General features: G+C 47.7%; 1 protein-coding gene across 5 annotated transcripts in view; it reads left to right on the top strand.

The window, feature by feature from the left end:
- The window catches only part of coro2ba (coronin, actin binding protein, 2Ba), a 169,390-nt gene that overhangs the window by 108,693 nt on the left and 39,168 nt on the right, over window positions 1-21,529 (top strand). For 4 of the 5 annotated variants that reach the window (XM_078530063.1, XM_078530061.1, XM_078530060.1 and 1 more), the window contains exon 3: window positions 8,990-9,106. In XM_078530063.1, the coding sequence (XP_078386189.1) occupies window positions 8,990-9,106 (117 nt within the window). Of the gene's footprint in view, window positions 1-4,517; window positions 4,691-8,989; window positions 9,107-21,529 lie in introns of those variants that run through there. The other variant, XM_078530066.1, reaches the window with a different exon arrangement.

Below are 21,529 nucleotides of genomic sequence, written 5' to 3'. Positions count from 1 at the left end.
AATATTGCGAGTTTGGTACATCCATAAATGAAATGCTTAGAGGTTGTTTGGTGTGCAGTACAAATGAAGATTCGATTCAGAAGAGGTTCCTGTCTGAAACGCATTTGGATTTTCAGAAGGTGCAGGAAATAGGCTGGTTATGGAAGACGCAGTGAGGGACTTGAAAGCCATACAGGGAGCGCAAAATAGCACCATCCTCCATATTGGGCAGGGAGCCCCAACCTGAAAGGGTGCGAAAATGTACAGCTCTGATGAGAAGCGGGAAGCTTACAGACAAATAAAAAGAAATGACTTAGCAGCGAAAATGCAAAATAATGGTAACGGAGGTGGAAGCAGACAACCTCGTAATGAGTCGAAGTTTAAAAACATCGAATGTTTTTACTGTCATTGAAATGGACGCCTCATGAGACATTGTAAGGATCGAATCAAGCAGAGATTTAATCAAAAGAAAAAACCCCGTGAAATTCATAACATAGAAGAGCCTGGAGTAACAGATTCAGATATTTATTCATTGTATAATTGAAAGGTAGGAAGAACAGAACCAATCTCTGTAACAGTGAGGGGGAATAATAGGCCAATCAGAATGGAGATGGATACAGGAGTTTCCACTACAGTGATAGGTGAGCATACTTTTAAATACCTGAATTATGGGGAATGTAAATTGAATTTGGAAGAAACAGATGCCAAATTGAAAACTTACATAGAAGAAGATGTCAAAATCAAAGGCATAAGCAGGGTTACTGTACAGTACGGAAGTCAGTCAGTGAAATTACCCTTGATGGTGGTAGCAGGTGAGGGGCCAAGTCTCCTTGGATAAAACTGGCTGAAAGAAATTAAATTGGATTGGACTGAGATCTTCCAGCTGAGAGCCAGTGGGCTACCTGAGCTACTAGAAAAATACACCTCAGTTTTCCAAGATCAACTCAGGAAGATCCAAGGGCTACAAACAAAAATTCATGTTGATCCAGACTCTACCCCCCAATTTATGAAGGCAAGACCAGTACCTTATGTAATTCAGGAAAAGATAGATGCCGAATTGGATAGATTAGAGAAACTGGGAGTGATACAACCTGTGCAGTTCTTGGAATGGGCAGCACCAGTAGTCACTGTACCTAAACCCCACCAAAGTGTTCAAATTTGTGAAGATTACAAATTGACTGTCAATAAAGTGGCTAAGTTGGACAGACACCCTATACCAAAAATTGAAGACCTGTATGCTAAGTTGGCAGGTGAAACTGTCTACACGAAGTCTGATATGAGCCATGCTTATCAACAATTGGAGTTAGGGAAAACCTCCCAGATGTTTGTCACAATTAACACACAAAGAGTTGTACCAATATTTGCCTTTTGGTGTATTCTCTGCATGCGCCATATTACATGAGGACAGTGGAAAATTTACTGCAATGATTGCCTCATGTTGTAGTTTAGTTAGATGATGTTCTGGTGACAGGACTCACTAAAAAGGAACATTTGGAAAACTTGCAAGAAGTTTTGAAGCATTTTTCACGGGCGGGAGTGCGTTTAAAAAAAGAGAAGTGCACATTCCAAGCGAAAGCGGTTGTCTATTTAGGTCACAGGGTAGATGAACAGGGCCTCCACCCAGTTGAAGAAAAAGTGAGAGCCATTAAAGAGGCACCAGCACCAAGGAACACCTCCGAGCTCAAATCATTCTCGGGATGATCAATTACTATGGACACCTTTTTCCTAATTTGTTGACAGAACTGGCGCCCTTTTATTACCTACTCAAGAAAAACCAACACTGGTCTTGGCAAACACCACAGAAAGAAGCTTTCACAAAAGTGAAACAGCTGTTGTATTCATCCACCCTATTAGTACATTTTGACCAAAGAAAAAAGTTAGTTCTGATATGTGACGCATCTACTTATGGAGTGGGAGCAGTGATCTTTCATCGAATGGCCAATACTAAATAATCAAGGGGCAAAAAAGGGGGAGGAAATAAATACAATAACTATCACTAGAGAAAAAGCACTAGGGAAACTAATGGGGCTAAAGGCCAATAAGTGCCCTGGACCTGATGGGTTGCATCCTAGGATATTAAAGGAAGTGGCTACAGAGATAGTGGATGCACTGGTAGTAATCTTCCAAGAACCCTTAGATTCTGGAAAAGTCCCAGAGGTTTGAAAAAATGCCAATGTAACACCCTTATTCAAAAAGGGAGGGAGACGAAAAACAGGTAACTATAGGCCAGTTAGCTTTAACATCTGTCATTGGGAAAATGTTAGAGTCTATTATAAAGGATGTAATAGCAAAGCATTTAGAAATACATAATCTAATCAAGCAGAGTCAGCATGGCTTCATGAAGGGGAAATCATGCCTGACAAATTTATTAGAATTCTTTGAGGAGGTAATAAGCAGGATAGATAAAGGGGAACCAGAAGATGTAATATATTTGGATTTCCAAAAGGCATTTGATAAGGTACCACGTGTAAGGCTACTTAATAAGATAAGAGCTCATGGTATTAGGGGTAGTATATTAGCATGGATGGAGGATTGGCTAACTAATAGAAGATAGAGATTTGGGATAAGGGGGGCATTTTCAGGATGGCAACCTGCAACTAGTGGAGTGCCACAGGGATCGGTGCTGGGGCCTCAATTATTTACAATATATATTAATGACTTGGATGAGGGAAGTGAATGTACTATCGCTAAATTTGTGGATGATACAAAAATAGATGGGAAGGCAAGTGGTGTGGACGACACAAGGAGTCTACAGAAGGATATAGACAGGTTTAGTGAGTGGGCAGAAAAATGGTATATGGAATATAATGTGGGAAAATGTGAGGCTATGCACTTTGGCAGGAAGAATAGAGGAGCTGAATATTATTCAAATGGAGAAAGACTGCAGAAAGCTGCAGCACAGAGGGGTTTGGGAGTCCTTGTGCATCAATCCCAAAAAGCTAACATACAAGTTCAACAGGTATTAGGAAAGGCAAATAGAATGTTGGCCTTTATTTCAAAGGGAATGGAGTATAAAATTAGGGAAGTCTTGCTAAAACTACACAAGGCACTAGTGTAACACTGTGAACAGTTTTGGTCCCCTTATCTAAGGAAAGATATACTGGCATTAGAAGCAGTCCAGAGAAGGTTCACTAGATTGGTCCTGGGTATGGAGGGATTTTCTTATTAGGAGAGGTTGAGTAGGTTGGGCCTGTACTCATTGGAGTTGAGAAGAATGAGCGGCGACCTTATTGAAACATGTAAGATTCTTAGGGGGCTTGACAGGGTAGATGCTGAGAGGTTGTTTCCCCTTGTGGGAGAGTCTAGAACCAGAGGGCATAATCTCAGAGTAAGGGGTCGCCCATTTAAAACAGAGATGAGGAGGAATTTCTTCTCTCAGAGGGTGGTTAACCTGTGGAATTCTTTACCACAGAGGGCTATAGAAGCTGGGTCATTAAGTATATTCAAGACAGAGATGGACAGATTTTTTATCAGTAAGGGAATCAAGGGTTATGGGGAAAAGGCAGGAAAGTGGAGTTGAGGGTTATCAGGTCAGCCATGATCTCATTAAATGGCAGAGCAGACTCAATGGGCCAAATGGCCTACTTCTGCTCCTAAGTCTTATGGTCTTATGGTTCAGAACAACCTACTGGGTACCTATCAAGAATGCTCAATGCAGCAGAAAAGGGATACCCACAGATAGAAAAAGCAGGCTTGTCAATCATCTTTGGTGTCAAGAAATATCACCAGTATGTACACAGTCGTCATTTTACTTTCATTTTGGATCACAAGCCTTTGCTAGGATTGTTCAGTGAGGACAAGGCTACGCCACCCATATGCTCAGCAAGAATACAGAGATGGGCATTGATTCTGGCAGCGTATGAGTATACTTTCATCCACAGGCCTGGGAATCAGATTGCAAACGCTGATGCACTTAGTCGTTTGCCTTTGAAAGAAAACGATGAGGATGTTCCGGTCCCTCAAGAACTCGTTTTATTATTGAACTTCTTAGATTCATCCCCGGTATGTGCTAGGCAGATCAGAGATTGGACAAGTCGAGACCCAGTCTTATACAGGGTATGAGAACAAATTCTTCTAGATTGGTCATAAGAACAGGAATCTGATTAAATGAAACCGTATTTTCACAAAAGATATGAGATAACCAGCCAGGAGGGTATCTTATTGTGGGGAGCTCGAGTGATTGTTCCTCCAAAAGGACGAAAGCCTTTGTTGACTGAACCACATAGCGCAAATCCAGGTATTTCTGGAATGAAGACCATAGCACGCAGCTATCTATGGTGGCCTGGAATGGATGAAGAAATAGAGAGCTTAGTGAAAAGTTTTATGCAGTGTCAGCAAGTGCAAAAGTTACCTCCAACAGTTCTGTTACACCCATGGGAGTGGCCAGGAAGGCCATGGGTGCAATTGCATAGTGACTATATGGGACCTTTTATGAGAACAATATTTCTTATTTTTGCTGATGCTCACTCAAAATGAGTGGATATATATGAGGTGAAGTCACCAATATCTTTTGCTACAACTGACAGGCTATGTCAAAGTTTCGCCATCAATGGACTACCAGAAGAGGTTGTATCAGACAACAGCCCGGCATTTATGAGCGCTGAGTTTCAATGGTTTATCAGCCTCAATGGTATTACTCATGTAAAAACTTCACCATACCACCCTTCTTCGAATGGACTGGCCAAGCGAGCAATTCAAACATTCAAAAATGGTGTGAAGAAATTAACTGGAGACTCCATAGCGACCAAGTTAGAACGTTTTCTTTTCCATTATAGAACTACCCCTCACACGACAACAGGTGTCACACCTGCAGAATTGTTGATAAATCGCTGTCTCAGAATGAGACTGAGCGTAGTAACGCCAAATTTAGGATGGTGGGGGGAGGTAGAAAGGAATCAGGGAAGTCAGAAAATTGTACATGACTGGCATAGTTGTGACAGAAAGTTTACTGTAGGAGAGGCGGTGTATGTGAAAAATTGTGGTGATAGACCTAACTGGTTATCAGGTGAAGTAAGTGCAGTGACTGGATCTCTTTCTTACCACGTGAAAGTGGAAGACCCGAATCATACAGAGACATATAGATCATATAAGGAGGAGAAAAACAAAGTATCAGGAAATGATTCCTCCAATGTTCACGACTGTGTCAACATCTCCTGTTGAAAGAAAGCAGCTGAGTACAGATGTGCCTGAAGGATCGGCTGTGCCTGCAAGAGTTGAGGAAACAGATGTTCAGGTGCCCACTAAAGAACCTGATGTTCAGACAACGCCAAATAAAGCAGGTTCCTCACAAAACACCTGAAGCTGTTGAGCTGAGACGTTCTACACACAGAAAGACTGAATTTGTAAATTACTGATCTGGGTAAATAATTTGATATTTTGAGAAAAATTTTAATATGTATTTCTGAGTAAAAGGGGAGGAATTATTTTTTTTGGGTGCTGCCCTCTTGTCCAGAGGGCATTTTTAAGACCTAACCCAACCAGGTAAGGATGCCCCTAAAGGGTATTAGTGAACCAGATGGGTTTCATGGTCATTATTAGACTTTTAATTCCAGATATTTATTGAATTACAAATTCTGCTATCTGCCATGGTGGGATTTGAACCCAGGTCCCCAAGAGGTCTTTGGAATACCAGCCCAGTGACACCACCACTTCCCCATCTGGTAATCTGATATTATAATAGAAGATCACTTGATCTTATTATCCAATAACAGAGTAGCACAGGCTACCTTAATAGTCTGTAGTCAGTGGTTAGTAGTCTAGGGTAAGAGTCTGTAATGCAGAGACTTGGTTTTAGTTGAAAGTGTACAAGTGTAGCTGCTGAGTTCCTTTGTAAATAAATGGAATGTGTTCTACATAAGAACCGTCTGCTGATCTGCTATATCTATAGTACCAACCCGGTCATCCCAAAACAAGCATGCAACCCAGATCCATTGGTCCAACTAAACCAGTGACCAAGGATCCAACAATAATGCTCCTGTGAAGCACCTTTGGGGCATTTTATTCTGTTAAACACACGTTAAAAATACAGGCTGTTGTTCTTGTAGTTGAACATTAGAGGGCTCCCTGTTTAGGTTTAGCAGAGTGTTAGGTGTCTTGCGGCAATACTTTTTAAAACAGAATGTATGAGGAGAGTGTTCTTATAGAGAACTTAGTTCAGGGTGGGATCTGGAACAAAGTGTCGCTCACTGAGCAGTGGCCGGATGTTATGTTCCTTCTATCGGGTCGCCTGTTCAGCGGACGCAGTTGCACGCCTATCTACTGATAAGTGAGTAGTAATCAAGATGATGTGGACAAAGAGAACACTGTAAACTGAAACACATGCTGCTTATTCACATTAGTGACGGAGCACTAACACGTGTGTGCTTCTCAAACCAAAACCCATTCTAAAACTACTGATTAATGACCACAGTCACGTGGTCAATCTGCTTCCATTCTCTTAAAGGAGTACTGCACCTCAGATTACCACACAGGACCTCTCATGAGGTTTTCATTCATGCACATTGCTGGAGCATTAAGGTGAGAGCTTTAACCCATGTCTGACCTGAGCCTGACCCCAGAGTGCAGGATGGAGAAAATGGTAATTCAGGAGAAATGTTCTCCCCTCACGCACCAAGTTGTCTCATCCTTGGCGGAAGAAAAAAATTCCCTTCACAAAAATCTACACTTTAAAAACAAAACAACTGCTCTCTCCCTGAAATCAAAAAATGAAGCAGCTCCTGAACTGAGGAGCGAGGATTCCATTTATTTTTATGTTTATAGTTTTCGATGGTGCCAACATTAAGCTCAGAACTGGAGTCATGGTCAAATCCCCTGCCCCTCCCCAACTCCTGACCCTACCCCCCCCCACCATAACCCTCCCCCTCCCCCCCATAACCCATGCCCTGTCCCTCCCTCTCCCTCACCCTCTCCGCAGTGCTGTGACCTATCCCTATTGCCCCCTTAAGCCTCATTGCTATCCCCCTCCCTCCCCCCTCTCATGCCCAGTCTCCATTCTCCACTCTCGCCCCCACCTCCCCCCCCCCCCCCACCCCCACCTCCCCGCCCACCACCCCCCCCCACCCCCCCAATTTACCTACACAACCCCTCCCTCCCCAAGTTGTGTCTGTCGTCCGACTGTGTCACAGTCATAAAATATGCCGGTGGCTGGCTGTCTGCCCTGGCCAGAATACACAAGTGGGGCATTTCATTGTTCCTGATGTGTGATGTGCAGCAGGTTCTGATACCAACCCTGGGGTTGGAGAGGGTTGCTGAGGAAGTGACACTATTGGGAGTGAAGAAAGGATTGGATTAGAGGGCGAAACCTTGAAGATAAAGCTGGCTGTAACGAATCAGCTGCGGGTTATGCACTCTGCTTGCGTTGAGATCGATTGGGTGGGGCCAATCCACTTCCAAATGTGTTAGTCCCCACCTAATTTGAGAGTTTTGCCTTGTTTCTGCTGCACTGACTCCCAGCAACACCCTGACTAACTCCAGCTCTTTGGCTCCACCTGGCATCAGAGTCTGCAACAACACGTTTCATTGCAAATCCCCAGCGTTCGTCCCTATAAACACACTGATCATTCCTTTCCCTGCTGCATTCCTTTTAAAAAGTTACTTTCAGAGGCACAGGATTTGTATAATTAACTATTTTTTGACAAATTTTGATCTTCCCTTCTTGGGCCCAACTTTCAGATGAAACATTAAACGTCTGCCCTCTCAAGTTTTTTTTTTAACTCATTAATGGGATGTGGTCTTCGCTGGCTGGGTCAGCATTTATTGCCCGTCCCTAGTTGCCCCTGAGAAGGTGGTGGTGCAGTCCATGTTGTGTCGGTACATGCACAGGGCTGTTAGGAAGGGAGTTCCAATATTTTGACTTGGCGACAATGAAGGGTTAGGTCAATGCCGGGTGGTCCGTCCAGTTTTGTTCCCTTTTTTTTTGTGACTTTGTAGCAGTTTGTTACAACTGAGCGGCTTTCTAGGCCATTTCAGAGTCCGCCACATTGCTGTGGGTCTGGAGTCACACGTAGGCCAGACCAGGTAAGGATGACCTAAGGGACATTAGTGAACCAGATGGGTTTTTACAACAATTGATTTTTTTTAGATCATTAGATTTTTAATTCCAGGTTTTTATTCAAATTAAATTGAATTCAAAATACCACCATCTGCTGTGGCAGGATTCAAACCCAGGTCCCCAGAGCATTACCCTGGGTCTCTGGGTTATTAGCCTAGCAACAATACCACCTCACCATCGCCTCCCCGTAAGCAGACAAAAGGCCCCATGTGACTATCTTGAAAAAATGTAGGGTGGTGGGTGCTATTCCTAGGGGGGGGGGGGAGGGGCGTTTATCCCCAGGGGGAGGAGGGGTGGTTATCCCTAGGGGGAGGGGAGGATTATCCCCGGGTGGGGAGCGAGGTTATCCTCGGTGGAGCAGCCAACATGCCTGAAGCCAATTTAACTCCAGCCTTTTTCCGAATAGATTTTACAGGGAAATTGCACCTGCTGCCTGCTTTAGAAACAAAAATCTACTCTTAGGTTTCAGCTGTGTCTCAGTGGGTAGCATTCCAGGGTCTGAGTCAGAAGGTTGTGCGTTCAAGACCTACACCAGGAACTTGAGTGCGTAATCAAGGCTGACACTTATGTGCAGACCTGAGGGAGTGCTGCGCCGCTGTAGGTGCTGTTTTGGATGCAACATTAAACTGAGGGCCCCATCTGACCTTCCGGGCGTTTGTAAAAGATCCCAGACACTATTTCAAAGAAGAAGGAGGGGTTCTCCCTGTCAGCCTGGCTGATATTTATCCCTCAATCAGCATCACTAAAACATGGTCATTAATACATTGCCTCTTATTGGAGTTTGCTGTGCACAAATTGGCTGCTGTTTTGCCTACATTACAACAGTGACCACAGTTCAAGAGTACTTGATTGGCTGTAAAGAATTCTGTGATGTCCTGAGGATGTGAAAGGCGTTACATAAATGCAAAATCTTTCATAGAATCAGTTCTGGAATAATCACCCTTTCTTTTTCTCCCTTAGACTGGCCGAATTGACCCTCTTTACCCAAAAGTCTGTGGTCACCAGGGAAACGTACTGGACATTAAATGGAACCCGTTCGTGGACAACATCTTAGCTTCCTGTTCAGAAGACACTTCAGTGAGTAATGTCATTATAAATATTGCAGTTCCTAAAAGAAGCTTTTCCACATTAATAATTCAGTGCACAGGAAATAAATTTAAACAGAAGTGTAATTACACCTTCTCGATCCGAATTCTACAGGCTGGGAACTCCCTCTGAGTTGTTCCCACTCTGCCACAAATGCATCAGAAAGCAGGTTCCGCACTTTTTCACCAGAGTAATATTGGATGAGTGGGAGCAGCTTCTGAGGAATTTTTCTACTGAGAGGACCAGTACTGAGGGAGTGATGCACTATCGGAGGGTCAGTACTGAGGGAGTGCTGTACCGTTAAAGGGTCCGCACTGAGGGAGCGCTGCACTGTTGGAGGGTGCATACTGAGGGAGTACTACACTGTAAGGGGTCAGTACTGAGGGAGCGCTGCACTGTCAGAGGGTCCGTACTGAGGGAGTGCTGCACTGTTGGAGGATGCGTTCTGAGGGAGTACTATACTGTAAGGGGTCAGTACTGAGGGAGCACCAGGCTATCGGAGGGTCAGTACTGAGGGAGTGCTACACTGTTGGAGGATGCGTACTGAGGGAGTACTATACTGTAAGGGGTCAGTACTGAGGGAGCACCAGACTATCGGAGGGTCAGTACTGAGGGAGTGCTACACTGTTGTAAGGTCAGTACTAAGGGAGCACTGCACTGTCAGAGTGTCAGCGCTGAGGGAGCACCGGATTGTCAGAGGGTCAGTACTGAGGGAGTGCTGCACTGTCGGAGGATCAGTGCTGAGGGGGTGATGCACTGTCGGAAGGCCTGTACTGAGGGAGTGCTGCACTGCTGAAGGATTGATACTGAGAGAGCGCCGCACTGTTGGAGGGTCAGTTCTGAGGGAGCACTGCCCTGTCAGAGGGTCAGTACTGAGGGAGTGCTGCACTGTCAAACGATTGATGCTGAGGGAATGCCGCACTGTCGGCAGGTCAGTACTACGAGTGCACTGCATTGCTGGAGTAGCAATATAGAAGGATGCTGCACTGTTGGAGCAGCAGTGCCTAAGGAGCGTCATGCTGTCCAAGGAGCGGTACTGAGGGATTGCTGCACTATGGGAGGGACTGTAATGAGGTAATGCTCTACTATATTTGGATGAGATGTTAAACCTGTCTGCACGCTCAGGTGGACTGAAGAGATCCCTCTACACTATTTTGAAGAAAAGCAGGGGAGTTCTCCCCAGTTATCCCTCAACCAACATCACAAAACCAGGTCACCCTCACATAGCTCTTGTCTCTCTGTCTGCCTGTACCTGAGTGCGGTGAAGCTCATTATTGTTCTGCTGCAAACTGTCAGCAACAACCGGCTATTGTTAAAGAATGAAGAGGTGCTGAACAATTAGATAGTCAGCTGTCGATTTTGCAATGTTTTCAGCGTTTTTAAGTCCGAATGATAATTCTGTTGTTATTAAAAGCAGCAAAATGAATCTGAAAGTGATTTTTCAACTGGTGGTTCATATTTGCTGCTTGCAATCTTCCTCAACAAGGGAACTGAACATGTTTTGCCCCATTTTCCTTTAGGTATTTATCACTTGCTCACAGATCTCCTGAGAATTTAGCTAGAATTATTGGAAAACAGATCATGCTGGCTCTTAATTTCCTGAATTTTTTCAATTGGCTGATCCCTGTTTGGCTTAAAATGGAGTCTCGTCATTAATTACCCGATGACCTAGTTTTCAAGTCTCGGTGCATTAGACAAAGAGTTCCTAATCATCTTCCTTTCAGTCTCTCACAATAAAAGATTCATGCTAGGCTCCCTCATCCCCTTCTGTCATATCTCAATGCCTACCCTAAGCACAGCTCCTGTTGGGGGGAGGGGAGGCTGCATTAATTTGTGAAATGGTGGAATCTTTGTCCAAGAGGAAATTGCAGTTGTTCTCTTGTTGACTGTTCGAACTCACTCCTGGCTGGTCTCCCACATCCTGCCCTTTGAAACCTTGAACTCATCTAAAACTAGATGACATGGATCCTAACTCGCACCAAGTCCCATTTGCCATTCACCCATCACCTCTGTGCTTGCTGACCTATATTGTCTACATTGAGCCATACACCTCGATTTTAAAATTCCCACCCTTGTTATGTGCTTTCGAAGTGTAGACACTATGTAGGGAATGCGACAGCCAAGCTCACAACAAGCTCCCACAAACAGCAATGTGGCAGCGGCTGGATAATCCACTTCAGGTGCTGTTGGAGGAATAATTATTGGCCAGGGCACGGGGATAACTCCCTTGCTCTTCTTCGGAATAGTGCCACCGGATCATTTGCATCCGCCTGAGAGGGCGGACATGGCTTCTGTTTAAAAGTCTCGCCTGAAAGACGGCACCTCCAACAGTGCAGCATTCCCTCAGTATGGTGCGGGAATGTCAGCCTGGGATGTTGTGCTCAGTCTCCGGGGTGGGGCTTGAACCCATAATCTCCTGACTCACTTAAATGCAAGTTTTTCATTCCTTTGTTGAGTAATGGGTTTCCTTTTTGTCCCCGTGGGGTGGCCTGCCCAGGGTGTAATGGAAAATACAAGAGTTTTCACACACACGTACCCTAGTGACTCATTCTGCCAAGATGTATTTGAGGTGCATTCAGTAACTCAGTAGGAACTGGTGGAACATGCGGCCTTGAAGACCAGAATTTCCCAGTTCAAGCCCTGCTCCAAACTGTGGCAACAGCAGAAAAGAAAGACTTTCATTGATATAGCGCTTTTCACACCCTCAGGAAGTCCCAACTTGCTTTACAGTCAATTAGGTACTTTTCGATGTATACTCACTGTTGCAATAGAGGAGCTCTGTCCTCTGTACCTCATTGACATAGGTGCCGAGTCATTTAGGGTTGCTTTTGCTTGTTGCTCTTTAGTGAGTCTTTGTGGATATTTGGGCTTCGTTGTGACATTGTCGAAAGCTAAATAGTCTGCACTGTCTGGGGTCACACAGGAATGACCATTTCCACAAAGCACTCGAGCAGCTGTGAGAATATACCCTGAGAGCATGAGGGGGTGGAGAAGGAGAGGGGTTAATGAGGAAAGGTTACTCTCGAGGGCAGTCATTACTGGAAAAATATAAAGGAATGTTTAACTTCAGCACAAAACTCTAGCGAATGCATTAAATAAATGTGGCATTCTCCTCCAGAAGGCTATTGAAAAGGCTGCAATCGGAGGTTGCGGGAGTTTCTTAGTCAGACTAACACGAGACAGTTTAATTAAAGTACACAGCTGAAATGACAAGATCAGTAAAACTCCCTGAGGTTAATGACGTCTTCCCGTGAAGTGATTCAGCTTCACTGCACACCGCCCATCTCATTTCACCGCTGACCTCCTTCCAGCCAGTACTGAGAACCCCAACCTAAAAAAAAATGTGTCTTTGGAAATCCTAGGCATGAGTAACTGGTGACATCTGCTCCCTCACTCTTTAAAACAAGTTGCCCTTGTGAACGTGGCATGGATGCAGGAAGCGATGGCACTCCCTCTACGCAAGCGCTTGGCATCATCACTTCCAACAGCCACAGGAGTTGGGGAAGGGAGGAAGGGATTAGTATCTCCTGTCTGTATCTGGGCCATTTACATGAAGTATTTACAGACAAACATACAAGGTTCACAGACAGGAAAAGACCAGTTGATCTGTCGGGCTTGTCTGTACCAAGATGGCTAGAAGATTGTGACTAAATACTTGCACCCTCCACCCCCCCTACCCCACCAACCCCCTGCCCCTCCACCCCCCCGCCCCTCCCCCCCTGCCCCTCCCCCCCTGCCCCTCCCCCCCACTCCTCCCCCCCTACCCCTCCCCCCTCTGGTCCTGACGCTTCTCCAGTGGCATAGTGATATTGTCACTGGACCAGTAACCCAGGGTAATGCTCTGGGGACCCAGGTTTAAATCCCACCAGGGCAGATGGTGAAATTTGAATTTGATAAAAGTCTGGAATTAGTTGTCATAGTAACTTTAAAAGGCAAGAGGAGACCATTCAGCCCATCACGTCTGTGCTGGCCAATGAAGAGCCTCCCAGCCTAATCCCATATCCCTGCACTAAATCCATAGTCCTGTGGGTAGGTTCCAACAGAGTCAGAACCCACAACACATTCCAGAAGCTCACTAACCTGTACTTCTGGCATTTTTAAGCAAAAACTCCCCTTTTTCTCCCACAGACACCGACTGCTAAATGGAAGGCCCCCTTGCCCAGGTGATCACTGAGATAGTTTGAATGGGGGAGGGGGTGGTCACAGCCTAGCTCCATCCAGTCTAGTTTTCAGCAGACAGTGTCCAGACACTGGACACTAAAATGGTGAAGAGAAACTTCGGCCTCGTTTGTTTTTTTTTAAAATCCCGCTTCCCAGGTGCAGGCACCGAGGCCTATTGCAGGGCTTCTCAATCTGTGGGTCACCACACCCAGTGGGGTCGTGAACTGAAGTTTCAAGGTTGCGAGCTCAGAGATAGCAATGGCCGCCCTGTTGCTGAATGCCAACAGCTGCGAGGCCCCTTTAAATCCTCCTGGTCTTTTTTTATATGGTGGGCCCGGCCTATCTGACCGATCTTTGAGGCATGATTCCTGCTCCAAAAAAAAAAGGTCGTGAAATGGTAAGTGTTTTTTTTCTAATAAAACCCTGCAGTTGAAACACTTCTGAACAAGCTCCACCTCACCGTTCCCACTTTCATTAGATGCTGAGGGTAAACTGTTCCAGTGATAGGATTGATCCAAAATGTTAGTTAGGCCAAAAAGAAATATGGTGCCAGAACTTGCAATATCTGAGATTATAAAACATTCAGGGTGCTCATAAAGCCCTTGAACAAAGGTATTTAGACTTTGCTTCCTCAGACGGTGCTCTCCATGTGTTGGAACATATTCCTGTTCTTCGTGGCCTGTGAAAGTTGGTAAACGCATGATGCCTGGTGTGTGATCACTGCTGCTCACCTAATGTCAGCATCCTCCCCCAAGCCAACATTGCTAGCATTGAAGCACTAATCATCCAAAATCAGCTTCACTGGGAGGGTAATGTTGTTCATATGCCTGACACAAGACCCTAATACAACTGCTCCATTCCGCACTTCATCGTGGCAGGAGACTCCCAGGAGGACAGAGGAAACGCTTTAGGGATGTTTTCTTAGCATCCCTGAAGGGATCCAACATTCCCACCTCCTCGTGGGAATCCATGGCCCACGACTGCCCAAAAGCAGCATTCGGGAAGGTGCTGAGCATCTCGAGAGACTTCTACAGGAGTTGACGGAAGCCAAAAGGAAGTATATCGTTGTTACTTCACTGTCGCTGGGTCAAAATCCTGGAACTCTGTTCCTAACAGCACTGTGGGTGTACCTACACCACATGGACTGCAACAGTTCAAGAAGGCAGCTCACCACCACCTTCTCAAGGGCAGTTAGGGATGGGCAATAAATGATGGCCCAGCCAGCGAAGCCCATATCCCATGAATGAATTTTTAAAAATTACCGATGCAAAGTGCTGGAAGGTGCCATTGACAGTGCTATCAGGCAACACTTAAACACCAATAACGTGCTCACCAGTACTCAGTTTGGGTTCTGCCACTCCAGACCTAATTGATCCTTCGACCAAACATGGCAAAAAATCATCTAAATTCTAAAGGTGAAGTGAATGTTACTGCCCTTGACATCAAGGCAGAATTTGACCACGGATGGCATCAAGAGCCCCGGCAAAATTGAAGTCAAGGGGAATCAGGAGGGGAGCTCTCCGCTGGTGGGGGTCCGACCTAGCACAAAGGAAAATGGTTGTGGTTGTTGGAGGCCAATCATCTCTGTCCCAGGAAATCGCTGCAGGAGTTCCTCAGGGTAGTGTCCTGGGCCCCACCATCTTCAGCTGCTTCATCAATGACCTTCCTTCCATCATAAGGTCAGAAGTGGGGATGTTCGCTGATGATTGCACAATGTTCAGCACCATTTGCGACTCCTCAGATACTGAAGCAGTCCATGTCCCTAGACCTGGACAACATTCAGACTTGGGCTGATAAGCGGTAAGGAAGATTCACGCCACACAAGTGCCAGGCAATGACCATCTCCAACAAGAGAGAATCTAACCATCACCCCTTGACATTCAATGGCATTACCATCACTGAATCCCGCACCATCAATATCCTGGGGGTTACCATTAACAAAACTTAACTGGACCAGCCATTGAACCATAGAAAAGTTACGGCACAGAAAGAAGCCATTCAGCCCATCGTGCCTGCACTGGCTGAAAAAACTATCTGCCCATTTTAATCCCACTTTCCAGCACTTGGTCCATAGCCTTGCAGGTTACAGCACATCAGGTGTAGATCCAGGTACCTTTAAATGAGTTGAGGGTTTTTACATCAACCACCAATCCGGGCAGTGAATTTCAGATATGTGTTACCCTCTGGGTGAAAAGGTTTTTCCTAATAACCCCTCTATTCCTTCTACCATATGAAACCTGTGACTAGAAGACTGGGCCAGAGGCTGGGAATTCTGCGGCGAGGAACTCACTTCCCAACTCCCCAAAGCCTGTCCACTACCTACAAGGCACAAGTCAGGAGTGCGCTGGAATACTCTCCACCTTCCATGAGCGCAGCTCCCACAACACTCAAGAAGTTCGACACCATTCGGGACAAAGCAGCCTGTATTTTTGGCAGCCTATCCAGCTCCTTAAACGTTCTCTCTCTCCACCACCAGCGCACAGTGCTGCATTGTGTGCCACACACTAGTAGGGTTGCCAAACTTGGCTGTATATATTCTGGGAGACGTTGGCAGAAGTGACGCCATGGCACAGTCTAGTCGAGCCGAATGGCCTCTTTCTGTGCTGTACATTTTATAACGTTCAGTGTAATACGTGTGAGATTGGCAGCTACAAAGATACAACAGGAAGCAGGCTCTGCTCCATCGAGCTTCTCCGTCAAGCTGGTCACCTGGTCTCGAGTCACATCGGCTGTTTCCATTGACTCTGACACTGAGTGAGAGGGAGTGAACCTGTCTCCACTAAATTCCACTGCTGAGTCTGAACAATTCCTTCCCCTGCCAGTTTTCACCGGGGAAAGAAATCCACAGCGCACCACAGTCCGCCCGGTTACCACCAATTCAATCTGACACTGACTCATAACATTAATAATCCCAATTCATCACTATCCGTCTAGCCCTCTGCCGAGCCTAATCCGTGGCTCGTAATCGGTGCCCTTTCCTCGAGCTCTGCAGCTCGAGTGGGCATCACCACAACTGATTGAGGCACTGATCATGTGATCTGTAAACCGTTCAGATATTTCAGTCAAGTGGCCTTCGCTGACGTTGAGTTGGGCTTTTCAATGGGTGGGAGAGTAGGTTCCTGGTGTAGGGAAGGTCAGCTAGTACCTGAACACAGGCTGTGATTGGTTAGCAGCAGGTCCCAGGCATAGGGTATGTCAGGTGGTACCCGAGTGCAAGCTTGATTGGCTAGCAATCAGCCCTGGCCTTCCGGGGGGGTCAGGTGGTATCAGGGTGCGGGCTGTGATTGGCTGGTGGCCGGTACTGGCTGCCTTTGCCAGTAGTTGATGTGTTCCCAGAATGCTTTGTTTGGCCACCAGGAGATTGAGGTCGATTCTGGGGAATTCCCAGGCATTCCAGAGGGTTGGCAACTGTAAATAGCAAGGACGTTATGCTTCAGTTATACAGGGCATTGGTGAGACCGCATCTTGAATACTGTGTGCAGTTTTGGTCTCCTTATTTAAGGAAGGATAAAAATGCATTGGAGACGGTTCAGAGGAGGTTTGCCAGATTGATACCTGGAACAAGTGGGTTGTCTTATGAGGAAAGGTTAGACAAGCTGGGCTTGTTTCCACTGGAGTTTAGAAGAGTGAGGGTGACTTTGTTGTACTATATTGGATCCTGAATGGCCTTGACAAAGTGGACGTGGGAGGGATGTTTCCTCTTGTGAGTGAGTCCAGAATTAGGGGCCACTGTTTTAAAATTAGGGATTTCCATTGTTAGACAGAGATGAGGAGAATTTTTTTCTCTCAGAGGGTTTTGTGACTTTGGAACTCTCTGCCTCAGAAGGTGGTGAAGGTGGGTCACTGAATATTTTTAAGGCGGAGGTAGATAGATTCTTGTCAGGCAAGGGAATCAAAGGTTATTGGGGGTTAGATGGAAACGTGGAACTCGAAACACAAACAGATCAGCCATGATCGGAGTAGGCTCGAGGGGCTGAATGGCCTACCTCTGCTTCTATTTCGTATGTTTATATATACAAAATGAACTGCAGCAACTTGCTAAGACTCCTTCAACCTCAACCTCTGGCACCTTGAAGGAAAACTTAGCGTAAAGGGTTAAGTAAATAGACAGTCTACATCATCAGTGATGCAAGATCACATGACAAGAGTATGCTGAGAGATAGTTGTGTGTGAAGCCCTGTGCTAAGCCTTGTACTGCACATAGTTAGTAGAATGCACAATAAAAGGTAAAGTTTACTGACAGCCTTGCCTCCAGCAGCCTTTATCAATCCTGACCAAGGACAACCTCATCTAAGACCCGCAATGATGATAACAGAGAAAACATCTCATCGAAAACCAGAAGGCATTGGATTACCAGTCCTCCTGGAGTGGCTGGGAGACTCCCAATCTCCCTGTGGCCATCCAAAGCAGTCCGGGAGATTTTAAAATGATGGGATTCCCCATTAATCAATCGGCTCCCACCCTGGCAGCCACAGAGTCCATTTCACTGACTGGCGTTTGGCGGGCAGGTTAGGCAGCACTCCCACACAGGCGTGGCCAGCGTGATGACATAGCACGTTGAGTCACGGCCTCACACATGTGCTGAGCTCACAGACATCACTGCCTGTCCTGTTTTCCCCGCTGGCATCGTGCGGTGTGAGCTGGCAGGGGAATTGGCGCTTCTACAGCCGCAGGCGCCAGGCCGCGGTCCCGGAGATGGCGCGCGTGAGTCGGCAAATGTAAATGTAACCATCGCGAGGGAGCAGGCCTGGGTCACCGCTGGCGGAGAGCGGTACACGAGGCAGCTGTTTGTCAGCACAGCGCCCGGTACCTAGTGTCCGGGGCGTTAGATTTACCCCCCACTGGATGGGTTCACCCATTCGCGTCACGTCACGGGGATTCTGTGACATGACTTCCGCCAACGTCTCCCAGAACATGCCCAGCTACATTTGGCAACTGTAAGAAGGCATCTAGTTTCAATCGCTGACCCTTGCTGTGTTGGTTCAATGGAACTTGGGGCAGCAGCAAGGGGTGCCACATTTGATTTCAGTCTCTTTTATGTTCAGGGGTTGGAAAGAGTTTCTGGCCTTGACTGCTCTCCGGCTGCCAAGTGCACATTTGTGGAAATTGGCTCGTGGTTTGACAGAGTGTTTCCAACCAGCAACACACTGACAGGTCTCTCAGCAGCTTTATCAAACCTGCTGTCCCGTTCTCCGCAGAATCCCGGGCCACGGTTTTCTGTGCCTGCTGGTGCCGGGCGTGCTTGGTGGCGTCAGCGGACAGTATGGCGAGAAGGCCAAAAATCAACTTTACAGTGTCACGAAACCAGTTTGCGATCGTCCACTGAGTCCGTCGATGGAGGGCCACGTTTCCCGCCATCGGACGTTGGGAACCTCATTATAATCACAGAATCACAGTGCAGAAGAGGCCCTTCAGCCCATCGAGTCTGCACCGACACGTGAGAAACACCTGACCTACCTACCTAATCCCATTTACCAGCATTTGGCCCATAGCCTTGAATGTTATGACGTGCCAAGTGCTCATCCGGGTACTTTTTAAAGGATGTGAGGCAACCCACCTCCACCACCCTCCCAGGCAGCGCATTCCAGACCATCACCACCCTCTGGGTAAAAATGTTTTTTCTCACATCCCCCCTAAACCTCCTGCCCCTCACCTTGAACTTATGCCCCCTTGTGACTGACCCTTCAACTAAGGGGAACAGCAGCTCCCTATCCACCCTGTCCATGCCCCTCATAATCTGGTACACCTCGATCAGGTCGCCCCTCAGTCTTCTCTGCTCCAATGAAAACAACCCAAGTCTATCCAACCTCTCTTCATAACTTAAATGTTTCATTCCAGGCAACATCCTGGTGAATCTCCTCTGCACCCCCTCCAGTGCAATCACATCCTTCCTATAATGTGGCGACATAATGTGATGTATAATATATCAGCACAATACAATACCACCTGCCCCCACCCGGGCTGGATCGTCCGCCCACATCGGTGGGAACACACGTCGGTGCAGAACACGTCTTGACAACTGTGACGTTCAGAACTCGGGTCATACCCGCCAGGGCCTTGCTCACATCGCGGACTCCGAGGAGGAGAAGATGCTGCAGCCCGACAGCAGCGGCACACTGGAGGAACACCCATGACAAACTGGGTGGATTCTCATGGACACGGCTCTGCTGTGAAGCAGCTCACGGGAGTTGGAAAGTCACCATTGATTCTCACAACGGATGATGGTCGAGTGGGTGGGAGAGGAAGGTCTAGGATCGACTGGGAGAGAAAAAATTGTCGGGGGAAGGTAGGTTGGGAGTGGGGGAATTAAGGTGTCGGGGGTGAGGTTAGGAGGGAGGGAATGAAAGTGTCAGGGGTGTGAGATCGGGAGGGGGTAGGAAGTACAGAGGAGGAGGGGGGTAACGGGAGAAGAGGGCAACTGAGGAGGTAGGTGTAAGGAGGGGTGGGAGGTGTAAGAGAAGGAGATCGAAGTGGGGGAGGAGTGCAGAGAGGGCAAGGCATCAGGGGGCAGAAGGGGTCGAGAGGGGCAAAGGGGTTCCAGCGGGGGAAGGGGTCCGGAGGGGAAAGGGGTTCCCGGAGGGGGGAGGAGGGGTGGTGGGATGTCCAGGTGAACGTGCAAGGGGAGGGTCTGATGGGTCAATGACTGCCTCCTGGGGAGCGAGCTGAGGGTGGGTGTGGTATGAGGGAATGGTGAGAATGACCGAGGGCTGAGTGAGGCAGGAGGGTGGGAGGGTGAGGGTTTGGCGGTAGAGGTAGTACGGACGGCAAGGGTGGTTGGTGGGGATTTGGAGGCAGATACGGGCCCTGGGGGTGGAAAGGAGAGGGTCGGGAGGTGAGTGTGGATGGGGGTGGGATTTTCAGGAAGGAAGGGAATGTGCATGTTCACCTGGACACCCCCAAAGGGAAAGGGTTGTGGCCGGTAGGTCAGGGAGGGGAGTTGGAAGGTCATGTCGGGGGCGCTCAACAGTGATGGGGAAAGGAAATGGGTGACAGAGGGAGGGGAAAAGACGGGGGAGCACACAAAGAACCGAATCCAGACCATGCTGTCCAAATGGAAAGTGAAAGGACAGTCGTGGTGGGTGAGATCAGGTGCAGCCTGGGAGTGTGGTCAGTGGGCGGACGGAGATGCAGCTCAGCTCAGATGGACAACTGAAAGCAAACCCCAGCCGGCAGCACTGAAAACGCTCGGGACATTGAGGTGAGTGTGATCTGTAAAGGGTCCACGTGCGTGAGAGATGCTTACACTGGGCTCCAAAAGTCCCGGCCACACACACATCTCCCTCCAGAATCACTCATTGGCCAGCTGCTCCCTCTGCGGTGACAGGGGCCGAGGTTGAGGGGGTCACAGACAAAGGGGCCTCGGAGGGAGTGGACAGCCTCTGGGATTCCTGAGTGGATGCCCCGGGGCATTCAGCTGCAGCCCCCTCCTCCCTTCGGGTGTCTGGGACCCCGGCCTGACTCCGAGGGGAAGGAGCAGCTAGAGGGATGTTGAGGTGCCCTGTTTCCCTCTCGTGTTACCACTGCAGGAACTCACCCATGGCTCCCGCGATGGGGTGCAGGTCTGTGCACATCTCCGCCTTCTGCTGGACCAGAGTCTCCATGGCGTCTGCCGCCCTTCCTATGGAGACCTCCATGCGCACATGTGGGCACCACTTCATCAGCGAGGAGGTGGATGCATTTCTCTGACTCACGTGCCACTCTGCTGAGGGCTTCTAACAGCTCTGCGTGATGTTCCCATGTCTTCCGCTGACTCTCCAGGATGAGTTGGAAGGCCAAACCTAGAGGCTTGTCATCTGATCGGGCCTCACAGATGCCTGATCCCCACCAGTCCTCTGAGTCCCGGAGAGCTCACACAAACCTGCCTCCTGCTGCTTTGGACATGTGTCCGTGTGGTGACCACCAGATTGTGAACCCGAGCCTGCTCTAGATCGAGGTCCCACCGAGGTGTGTGTCTCTGCGCTGGTGGAGGGTGTGGGTAAGCGCTGTGACGGGTCTTCCAGGCTGCTTATTTCCAGCTCTTCAATGGAGGAGGTGTCCTCTTGGCTGGAGGTGAGGATGTGGATGGAGCTGAGGGACTGGCAGGCTGAGGATGTCAGTCGCTTGGCAGAGCTCCCTGTGAACCAAAGTAGAGATAAGTAGTGCATGGCAGCAGAGTCAAAAGCAGGAGAGAGAGCACTCAGTTGCGTTGAGAGAGGGATGATGTGGTGCAGGATCCTCATGTGGGTGTTCACCGCCGAACTCACTGTCACCACA

Source organism: Cetorhinus maximus, chromosome 26 (genome assembly GCF_964194155.1).
Source record: "Cetorhinus maximus chromosome 26, sCetMax3.hap1.1, whole genome shotgun sequence".
Lineage (NCBI taxonomy): Eukaryota > Metazoa > Chordata > Chondrichthyes > Lamniformes > Cetorhinidae > Cetorhinus > Cetorhinus maximus.
This window is presented reverse-complemented; position numbering and strand designations above follow the sequence as displayed.